At 40.9% G+C, this 10,137-nt stretch overlaps 1 protein-coding gene across 1 annotated transcript in view; it reads left to right on the top strand.

Moving 5' to 3' along the window:
• Nucleotides 1–9,365, top strand: part of PAFAH1B2 (platelet activating factor acetylhydrolase 1b catalytic subunit 2) — a 27,102-nt gene extending 17,737 nt beyond the window's left edge. The window contains exons 3-5 of the mRNA XM_039229268.1: nucleotides 404–520; nucleotides 1,804–1,926; nucleotides 6,023–9,365. Of these exons, the coding sequence (XP_039085199.1) occupies nucleotides 404–520; nucleotides 1,804–1,926; nucleotides 6,023–6,301 (519 nt within the window). The 3' untranslated portion in view covers nucleotides 6,302–9,365. The remainder of the gene's footprint in view (nucleotides 1–403; nucleotides 521–1,803; nucleotides 1,927–6,022) is intronic.
• Nucleotides 9,366–10,137: the final 772 nt, after the last annotated feature.

Here is a 10,137-nt window from a genome sequence, read left to right as displayed (position 1 = left end):
TTTTATTTATTTCTAGGAGAGAGAGAGACAGCGTGAGCAGGGGAGGGTCAGAGAGAGAGGGAGTCACAGACTGAAACAGGCTCCAGGCTCTGAGCTGGCAGTCAGCACAGAGCCCGACGCGGGGCTCGAACCCACAAACCGCGAGATCATGATCTAAGCGAAAGTCGGACGCTTAACCGACTAAGCCACCCAGGCACCCCCTGGGCCTCAGTTCTTGAGCAGAGGTGGCAGGCTGTGTAGGGAATGAGTGATGCGGGTGCCACCCTCAGAGCCCTGCCAACACAAGTGGGTACATTTGGATGCAGAAGATGGAAATTGTTCTTCTAGGTGCCTCACAACACATTACAGTTGAGGAATTTTATTTCCCACTAAGTTTGAATAAAGCCGGTTTTTCTCTTTTTAGATATGGAGAGAGCTTTTTTCCCCACTTCATGCACTGAATTTTGGAATTGGGGGAGATACAACCAGACATGTTTTGTGGAGACTAAAGAATGGAGAACTGGAGAACATTAAACCTAAGGTGAAGTGAAACTTAATTTTTAGACTGTCTTTTTATCTTGGGTTTTTTCCAGGTAGTTAAATTGAAACTGCTAGTAAAAATAAATTGCTTCTTTTAAAAGCATTATTTTGCTGTTGTCTTTGCTTTGTGCCCATTTAAGATAAATAATAGTGTTCTTAGGAATGTTTCAAATACCTACTGAGAAATTGATGCATTGCTTGCTTGGGTTGTAGTTGTAATTGTTAATAATGCCCCTTTTCAGCGGTAGGAAGGGATTTAATGCTAGTGAGGTATGCCTTTCTGTAGACCTGAACACAGTGTGTGTGGGAAACTGCCCAGAGCGGGGTCAGGGCAGCAGTGCCATGATCCACTTCAGGAAGGAATTTTGGATCTGGTTTATCCATGTAAACACATTCGTAATCTAGGCCTCCCCAAGTTTTTCTGAAGAAAATTTGAAGCAGCTGTGAACAAATGTTCACCATAAACATGTTCCCAGTACCTTAACACATTATAAATGTCCTGAGTTGGCACACTGCATATAATTTTTTTCAATCCTAAACAAAGAAAAAACCCAAAACTGGTAACAGTTGCCTTTGTTGAAAATATTTTATTTTTTTCCTTTTCTAATAGATGTTCCTGTCTTTTGGGACACGATGGAAAGTTACATTGGGTCGTATAGTAAGATGTATATCTCTAGGTCACAGCCAGTTTGTAAATTTTTTTTTAAGAGGAAAAACTTGAAATTGCACCCAGCTTCCAGCCCAGCAACTCTTTTCCTTGAGTACAACTGTGTATTTATTTATTCCAGTTACACTCCTTGGGTACTTTTTTTCTGGAAGATACTTCTGGTATGGTAGGAGTTGCAGATGTTTTTCCCTGACTTTCTTAGATTTCTCTTTATTTTAGTATATTTTTTCCAACATGCAGAGTTTTTATGCAGCTGAATTTGTTATCTTTACTTGCATGGTTTCTGGATTTTAAGAGATTAGCCTCCAACTCCACAATGATGAAAGAATTCTCATTTCTTGTGCAGTTTTATCACTTCAGAATTGATCTGCTTGGAATTTATCCTGAGATATATGAGGCCTTAAATCAGTGTTTGAGGTTAGCTACTCAGTTGGAATTCTCCACTATCATTTGACAAATTCATCTTTCCTTCCTTTGATTTTAGAAATAAGATTTTTATCTACATATTGGTAAATATTTGTGCCTAAATATTAGAGTTTTATCTAAATACTAAAACAGTCTTTTATTCCTGATTATTTATCTCCCACCCACCCCCCTTTTTTCACCCTTAATTATAGGTCATTGTTGTCTGGGTAGGAACAAACAACCATGAAAATACAGCGGAAGAAGTAGCAGGTGGAATCGAGGCCATTGTACAACTTATTAACACAAGGCAGCCGCAGGCCAAGGTCATTGTATTGGTATGTACTCTCTGGTGGGTAGAGTCTTTGAGGTCACTAAGTCAGGTGAGGAATGTTGTCAAAAATACGATCACTTATGAATATAGAGGATGTTTTGATATGTCCTGTGGTCTTACCGGTTTCATCACACCCCAGACCCGCTGTAGTGTCCTCTGTTACCTGCCCACCCTTGTCTATGTGTGGAAACCCTCTGTGTCGCCTCAGGTAACAACATTCTGATAATGCTTAAAATTGCGTATGAAAATAGTCCTAGTCCTGAGTCTCTTTTTATTATACTTGAGTTTGGATTCGCTTAGATGTGTTGTTCTGTCTCTTTATATGTTAAAAGTGGTGTATTTATTGAAATCTCTGAATTCTCTAAAACATCAGCGATTCTCTTAGCAAGAAAATGGGTACTTTATAGTCTTATCCCTAACAGAGAGTGCTACACTATGTGGAGATTAAAGCATTAAATCTTCATGGTCTCAGCGATAGTTATCTATTTCAGTATAAAAGTTTACCTATAGATATTCTTTTTTTTTTTTTTTTTAATTTTTTTAATGTTTTATTTATTTCTGAGAGAGAGAGCATGAGCAGGTGAGGGTCAAAGAGGGAGACACAGAATCTGAACAGGCTCCAGGCTCTGAGCTAGCTGTCAGCACAGAGCCCGATGAAGAGCTCAAGCCCACGAACCGTGAGAACGTGACCTGAGCCGAAGTCAGCCGCCCAACCGACTGAGCCACCCAGGTGCCCCGACCTGTAGATATTCTTAGCAGTACTACAACTATGTTTTTGTGAAATCTGATAGGTAGTCAGTTCTTTAATGAGATGATGTTAAGAAGATATTTTTTCAACAAACATGAAGATCACTATGTATAAGGCACTGTTCTGGGTCTTGAGCCTATAAAAACGAATAAGACCTTGTTCCTGTCAAGGAGCTCTCTGTCTGGTCTAGTGGTAGATGGACCTGGCAATATGAAGGGAGAATTAGTACACTGTATGTTAAGGGGAGAACAAGTGTATTCTAGACATAAATTCTGAATTTATGAATTCTGACTTTAGTTTTAAGGAATTCACTGGTCTCCAGACAAATGGGGAAGGAAAAGAAGGCATTATAGAGTTGGGGGGAAAGGATGAAAGGCATATACTTGAGTGTGTGTTTGTTAGCTAAGTGAAAGAGAGTGCTTGAAGAATTTTAGGGGTGTCTTCGCTTGACCGACTGAGCCACCCAGGTGCTCCTTTTAGGGCTGTCTTCGAATAAAGTTTAAGACTGGATTGGTGAGAAGAAAGAGGCCACAGCCAGGTCATGTAGGGATTTATATAGGTAGGTAGGAGTTTGGATTTTATCTTCTTGGAGCTGGGGGCCATGTCTAATTTTATTTTTTTACTGCATTCTTGTTTATATCCTTGCTCTATGCCAGAAAGGATTGCATTAGGGTTGAGAGTCCACCTCTGAAGTATAGGGGCTGGTACATAGTAGTTACTCAAGACATGTTTGTTGCATGAGTGTTGCTGAATGAATTCTCCATAAATAGATAGTCTTTCTTGCAACCAGACTTTTAAATTGGATATACACTGTTGTTGGGATGCCTGAGTGGCTCAGTCGGTTGAGCGCCCGACTTCAGCTCAGGTCATGATCTCACGGTTCGTGGGTTCGAGCCCCATGTTGAGCTCTGTGCTGACAGCTTAGAGCCTAGAGCCTGTCTTCGGATTCTGTGTCTCCCTCTCTCTCTCAAAAGTAAATAAAATGTTAAAAAAAATGTTTTTTAAATAAATTGGATATACACTGGTGTTGTCTACAACACTAAAACATTGGCCATACCCTGAATAACTCCATGGGCCCATGATTATATAAGTCATTGAATATAATAGTGCTAATCCTGTGACAGTTGGGAGAACTGTGTGGGACCGGATTTATGGTGTATTTAAGTGAAAAGTCCAAATACTAAACCATAAGTGCATTATATTTAGAGTTACTTAAAATACGATTGACCCTCAGACAACATGGGGCTAGGGCCCTGACCCCCATTACAGTAGAGAACCCACATGTAACTCTGGATTCCTTTGAAACATAACTACTAACAGTCTGTTGATTAGAAGCCTTGCTGATAAGCAGTTGACACGTTGACACATTCATATGTTATGTGTATTACATACTGTATGCTTACAAGAAAACCAGCACAAAGAAAATGTTACTAAGAAAACCATAAGAGAAAATAGCTATACAGTACTATACTCTGTTAGAGAAAATGTGTGAATACGCAGGCCCGTGTACTTCAAACCTGTGTTGTTCATGATCTGCTACAGTTGTCAGCATGGAAAAGAGATTAGGAGCACGTTATTTTTCTTTTTTGTTTTAACGTAGTCTCTTAGCAGTTTAAAAAAAATTTTTTTAATGTTTTTATTTATTTAATTTGAGAGAGAGAAAGAATCCCAAGCAGGCTCCACAGTGTCCGCACAGAGCCCAACGTGGGCTCTAACCCGTGAATCGTGAGATTGTGACCTGAGCCAACATCAAGAGTCAGACACTTAACCAGCTGAGCTGCCCAGGTGCCCCAGTATTTTAGCAATGATTAATTATCAAAGGGGGAGAAAATCACGTGGTGTACCTTTGATATGCTCATATTAAGGAAAATGCAATGCAAATACATAAGCTGCTTTTCTCATCCTTGCTTGAAAATCCCAATGGCTATGGCACCCTGTTCTTAAGGCTTAATCATTTCTGATGGCTTTGACTGACGTGATATTCTGTGAATGGCAGAACACAGTATGTATTTACTGTTCAATGGCCATCCTTCCTGGTTGCTTATATCTCAGCCAGAGTCAGCTCAATATGAGCACTGAGGGTAGTTCTTTTTTTGATAACTGTCAGATGCAAAGCCTTATTCTTTAACAGTTCTGTAAACTAGGGTTTAGACTTGACTTCATCAATTTTTGAGGTGCTTAACAAGGATAGGAGGAGATGATCTTAGGTAGCAGAGTCATTATGGAACTAAACAATCACAATAAATTGGTAACCAAGACTCCAACATTCGGTGAAAAAAACTAAAGCAGACATGAACAGGTACTTACTTTAGCATAAAGTTTTTTTTTTTCCTTTAGTAGAATACCCACAGAAAATCTATTTTTGTGAAATAAGACCTCTTAGGAGAAATGGGTGGAAAAATTTTTACCTAAATAACAAAAACTTGCTGTGTGGTATCATTAGCTATAAACCAACTAAAAGGTTGTCTGACAATAATTTTATAATAGGATCGTTTTCTGTAAAAGGACTTTTCTAGTTTGAGATGATAAAATCTTGCTCTTGCCATATAAGCGTAGACTTTCATTGACTATAGGAGGACGGACATGTGATTTACCTAAAAGTTAGATGATTCACATAAGTTAAAATGAATTTAGGAAGCATCTGTTTTATCCTAGCAAATATGATGCGCCTTTGATTTTTTTAAGACCACATTTGTCCCAACTGTTTCTTGTGTGCAGTAGTATGGATTCCGTGGAGCACTAATAAATACATGTGTATTTGAGTTAGATTATTCTGATGACTGTAGAGAAAATGAATTGAAGAGAAGACCAGTCAGGAGACTACATTAACTGAGTGAATAGTGGTAACTTTCCAAGCCATAGCAGCATGCATAATCAGAATGGGGGGGAATGAAAAATATTGAGCAAAAGCTGAGTAATGTAATGATAAATAGCGAAGGTATGTGGAATGAGAGACTCGAGGCTGTCGGTATGGCAGTTGATACCGAGACTGTAGTAGGAGCATATTGTGGGGAGAAGATGATGACTTGCTTTTGGACATGTCGAGTTGGGAGTGCCTCACGAACGCTCAAGTTTGGTTTTGGGCTAGACTGTTCGTAGTGGGCCAAGGTCAAGACCCTGAAGAATACCAACAATTAAGGGACAGGAGGAGGACAGGGGAGCTCATGAAGAAACTGAGAAGGAATGGTCGGAGAACTTTGGTCAAAATCGGTCTTGTCCGGTGTTTGAGAACTCGGAGCGGCAGATGGTGCCAGCAGCAACAGTTCTTTCAGGAGCATCTGAAATCACAGATAAGTAAGTAGGGAAAACAAAGGACTCTTCTCATCTTCTGTTCTTCTCTGCTTTGCCCCAGGGTTTGTTACCTCGTGGTGAGAAGCCCAACCCTTTGAGGCAAAAGAATGCCAAGGTGAACCAACTCCTCAAGGTTTCCCTGCCGAAGCTTGCCAACGTTCAGCTCCTGGATACAGATGGGGGCTTCGTGCACTCGGACGGTGCCATCTCCTGCCACGACATGTTTGATTTTCTGCATCTCACGGGAGGGGGCTACGCAAAGATCTGCAAACCCCTGCATGAACTGATCATGCAGTTGTTGGAGGAAACACCTGAGGAAAAGCAAACCACCATTGCCTGACTGGCTCCCGTCAGTGTTCATAGCACCCAGCTTCCTCAGATCAGTTATATCACTGGCACTACAGAATCCTTCTCTTTCTTAAGGCACTTTGCATTGTAGAATGTTCTTGGATGTTCATATCTAGTGTTTGAAGGGAGGAGGGATTTAAACTGGTCCTGTACATAGAAGGTTTGTTTGACACAGGAGAATAATTAGCCAAGGAAGATTGTTGTTTAAATTCGTTTGAAACCAGAAGGGGACTTTTTAGTTGTATGTGTGACGTTTTCATTGAATTATCACTGTTTTTCCTAGGACAACATCAAGCCTAAGTACTGAACAAAATGAAGATTCTTTTTGTTGGCCTTTCTTTCTGTGGATTATGTCATATATACTAATGATCAGGGTCACACCTACTTGGCTTTAAAACAGATGTTTTCTCCAGTTTTTAAGGTTCATGATTTAGCCTTTGGTTTTTCGTTTGTTTTGCTCATATGTATTTGCAACATTTTTTTTTAACTTGCAGCATCAGATTGAACATGCTTGTCATTCAAATATGGGAGATGCTATGGTTACAAGTGAATTCGCTCCACTCTCTTAATCTTTCCCGTGTTTAGCAGTGGAAGATAGGTGTTGCCCCATTTGGGGACTCTGTGGAGGGTATTATTTTTATGCTGCTGAGTATCATGTCTATAATAGACCCATGCATGCAGCCTTTCCTCCCTATTTCCCCTCATCCCCTCTTTTTTTGGGGGGATCCTTGTTGACATTACAAGCTTTTAACACATTTTCGACCTAGGAGCTCCGTTGCTGGAAGTGTAAGTCCCCAGCCCGTCACTCTCGTGACGCCGGTACTGATGTGCAACTCGTCCTTGTGTAGTGGTGTGTGCATAGTGTGTGTCGTGCTGTCCGTGTGCACAGTTCTGTTTGGTTTGGTTTTCCCGTAAAATATGTTACGGTTTGTTTCTTTGAAGAAAAAAATCAGAACTCTATTTTCCATTCCGTAAGCCTTGACATTATTTCAAGTTTTATAGTATCTTAAGATGTATATTTTATTTTTTTATTGGCTTAGTTTTTAAATTCTATCAGGTCCAGAATAATTTGGCCTTTTCTTACGGGCAAACAAACGGAGCTGCTCTTCAGAACAGACATTTCTGCTTGATCCCACCATCTTAGTGAAAAAGAACTAGGTTTGTTTAACTTTCAGGTTTTCTCTTTAGTGTATTGAAAATTTCTTCTAAGAGAGCTCTTTATAATCCTAAAAGTTTGCTTGAGCTACGAGAACTGCCATTTAAAAAATAATAGGACAGTACATGGTTTATTCAATCTACTTATGGAATATGTACAAACTGGATCTACAAACATACTTTAAACTGGACCAGGTGGGTACTGGAGTAACCTATTAAAATGTACTCCACAGGGATTCCGCTTAATGTTCAAGTTCAGTGACTAAGGCCGAAGCTCGATGATCTTCTTACGAGGCAAATGCTTTTGTGAGTTGGAGGGGGTTGCCGATCTGAGCTTGGAGCCACTTGTGATTGAGAAGGATAGAACTTGGGCTGATGTTTTTCTTGTGAAGCCTCTTTCTAGGATTTGTGTTTTTTTGGTCTTATCTTTAGTCTTTTTTTTTTTTAATTTCTGAATGTATCATGTTTTCACTAACGACCGAAAGTACATGTGATGTTTACTAGACTCGTTTCCCACATTAAAGTTCCCTCTCTGTTTTCAGTAGCTCAGATTCTTGAGTTTTTCAGGACAGGTTGTTTCTTAGCTGAGGCATTGTTCTGAGGAGGAGACTTAATAAAACCAGAAGTTTGTCTGTGAAAAGACCGTTTCTTCTCCAGGTCTTTTCCCGTTTGTCAGAGGGCGGGAGTGTTGTCCGAACGAACCTGTTAGGTGATTCCTGCAGCATGCGCTTTTAGCTGCCCCCTTGACTAAGGATCCCTTTGTGAGCTGGCCTTCAGCTCCTTTGCTTCTGTGTGTAAACCTCGGATGTTACTACATTTTATACCTACCAGAGCTATTCGAGCAATAGTATTTGAACCACTAGCCTTTTAAATAAAAGTCTGCCCCGTTGCTAATGTGCAGATACTGAGTCCACTTTCATTTCTTGCCAGCTTTCTTTGCACTGCTTTAGGCAGAGAGTGTTCATCTGTTTTTCTTTGATGGGCATCCCTGTTTGCTACAGTGACAGAACTTAATGCTTACCCTTTGGATTCCTCTCCGACTTCTCATGTATATGTAACCTTAACACACTGTCCAAGTGAAATGTCCTAGTTGTCATTGTGATTAAGGGGCCAACTTTCCAGACCGCTAGCAGAGGTCTTCTGATCCTCTCCCCAGCAAGTTTTAATTCCTTTGCCCACCCTTTCCGATACCCTAGCCGGCAGCTGGGGACGCATCGTAGATGCTGAGGTCGTGTGGCGAATGTGGCAGGTGGAGAGCGTGCTGCCATGGCTGACGTAAGGCTGGTGCTTTGCTGCCCGTGTATTCTGGGCTGCCGTGGGCAGTGGTCTGGCTCCCCCTGTGGGTCTTTTTGGATTGTTGGGGTTATCTGTCTAAACCTGAGTCTTCTGTGAAAAACCTTAATCCAGCATAACAAATCTTGAGTGGCTCATGCCCTGCCCTAAAGAGTTCTGTCTCTTGTTTAAAAAACATACAAACAAAACAACAACAACAAAGAAAACCCAACTTACTTTTTTTTTTAATTTTAACTCTAGTCGCTGTTTACAGTTGTATGCTAAAGCCTGAAATATTGTCTGTGCTATGGTGTATGAGCAATGCCAATTTTATATTTATTGCAGTGAAGAAGAAACTAAAAAATATATGAAAATGAGGAGCATGTCCACGCTCCTGAATCTGTGTGGGTGCATGTGGGAGAAGTGAGTTGGGGGTCTCTTGAAAGGAGGCTTTTTGGAGTGGGTCTCCCGGCTTCTCCTCGGTGTTCCTGCTTGGGGATCACTGCTGCTAGCTGACTGGACCTCCCCAACAGACGTCTGTGACTCTGCTTTGGCGAAGTTTCATTGACTAGTAGAACTCATTCTGTTTTAGTGCATATTTCAATATAAATGTAAACATTTCACTCAAACTTGCTCATGTCTTTCTGTCTCCTTTATCAGAGTTTGGATTCCAGTGGGGGGGGAAAGGGATGCCTTTTTCCCCTACCTTATCACAAGCACATTGGCTACTTAATCTGCTGCCTTTCTGAGGAACTGAATGTACTGAGCAGACCGCCATCACATCTCCTTGGGGCTGTGGGAGGGCAGGGTGGGGTGAGCAGATCGGAGGAGTCCTAAGTACATACATGGGAAAATTGCCCAAGGAAGTGTCCCCAGTTGGTTACGAGTAGCTGGCAGTTTAAAGAATTGATTCTTAAACCATTACACCAACCTTTTGGTCTTTTCTCCTAATTTCAATCTTTAGAATTTATTCACACTAAATTTCTAATTTCCAGTGTTTCTCTATTCCTCACACTAATAATCCTCCGTTTTCTTTTTTACACTTCAGAACATCTCTTTCCACTACTGCACCAGCATGAACTTGAGTGCTTTAGCTTAATTGCACCGTTCCAAGCTCCTGTGCCGTCTAGGGAGAAAGGCCTCAGGATAATATTTATATCCTACATGTAGCATGTAGGTGTATCCATCCCCATTTTACTGTTGGTGGAGAGGCCCAGGGAGATACGTGTGGAGTCCTGTAATTTCAGTGGTTGAGCTGGGATTTGAATCCAGCTTTACCTGATTTCAGAGTCCTTGCCTTTGCCACTACTCTTTCAGTCTGGGGTATCTTTTGAGCTATCTATTCTAATTGAGAGTTCATGACAGATACATCCCTAAGTTGCCTTTCAGTTGAAGGTCCTG

This window comes from Hyaena hyaena, unplaced genomic scaffold (genome assembly GCF_003009895.1).
Source record: "Hyaena hyaena isolate Hyena2069 unplaced genomic scaffold, ASM300989v1 scaffold_37, whole genome shotgun sequence".
NCBI classification, from domain to species: Eukaryota; Metazoa; Chordata; class Mammalia; order Carnivora; family Hyaenidae; genus Hyaena; species Hyaena hyaena.
This window is presented reverse-complemented; position numbering and strand designations above follow the sequence as displayed.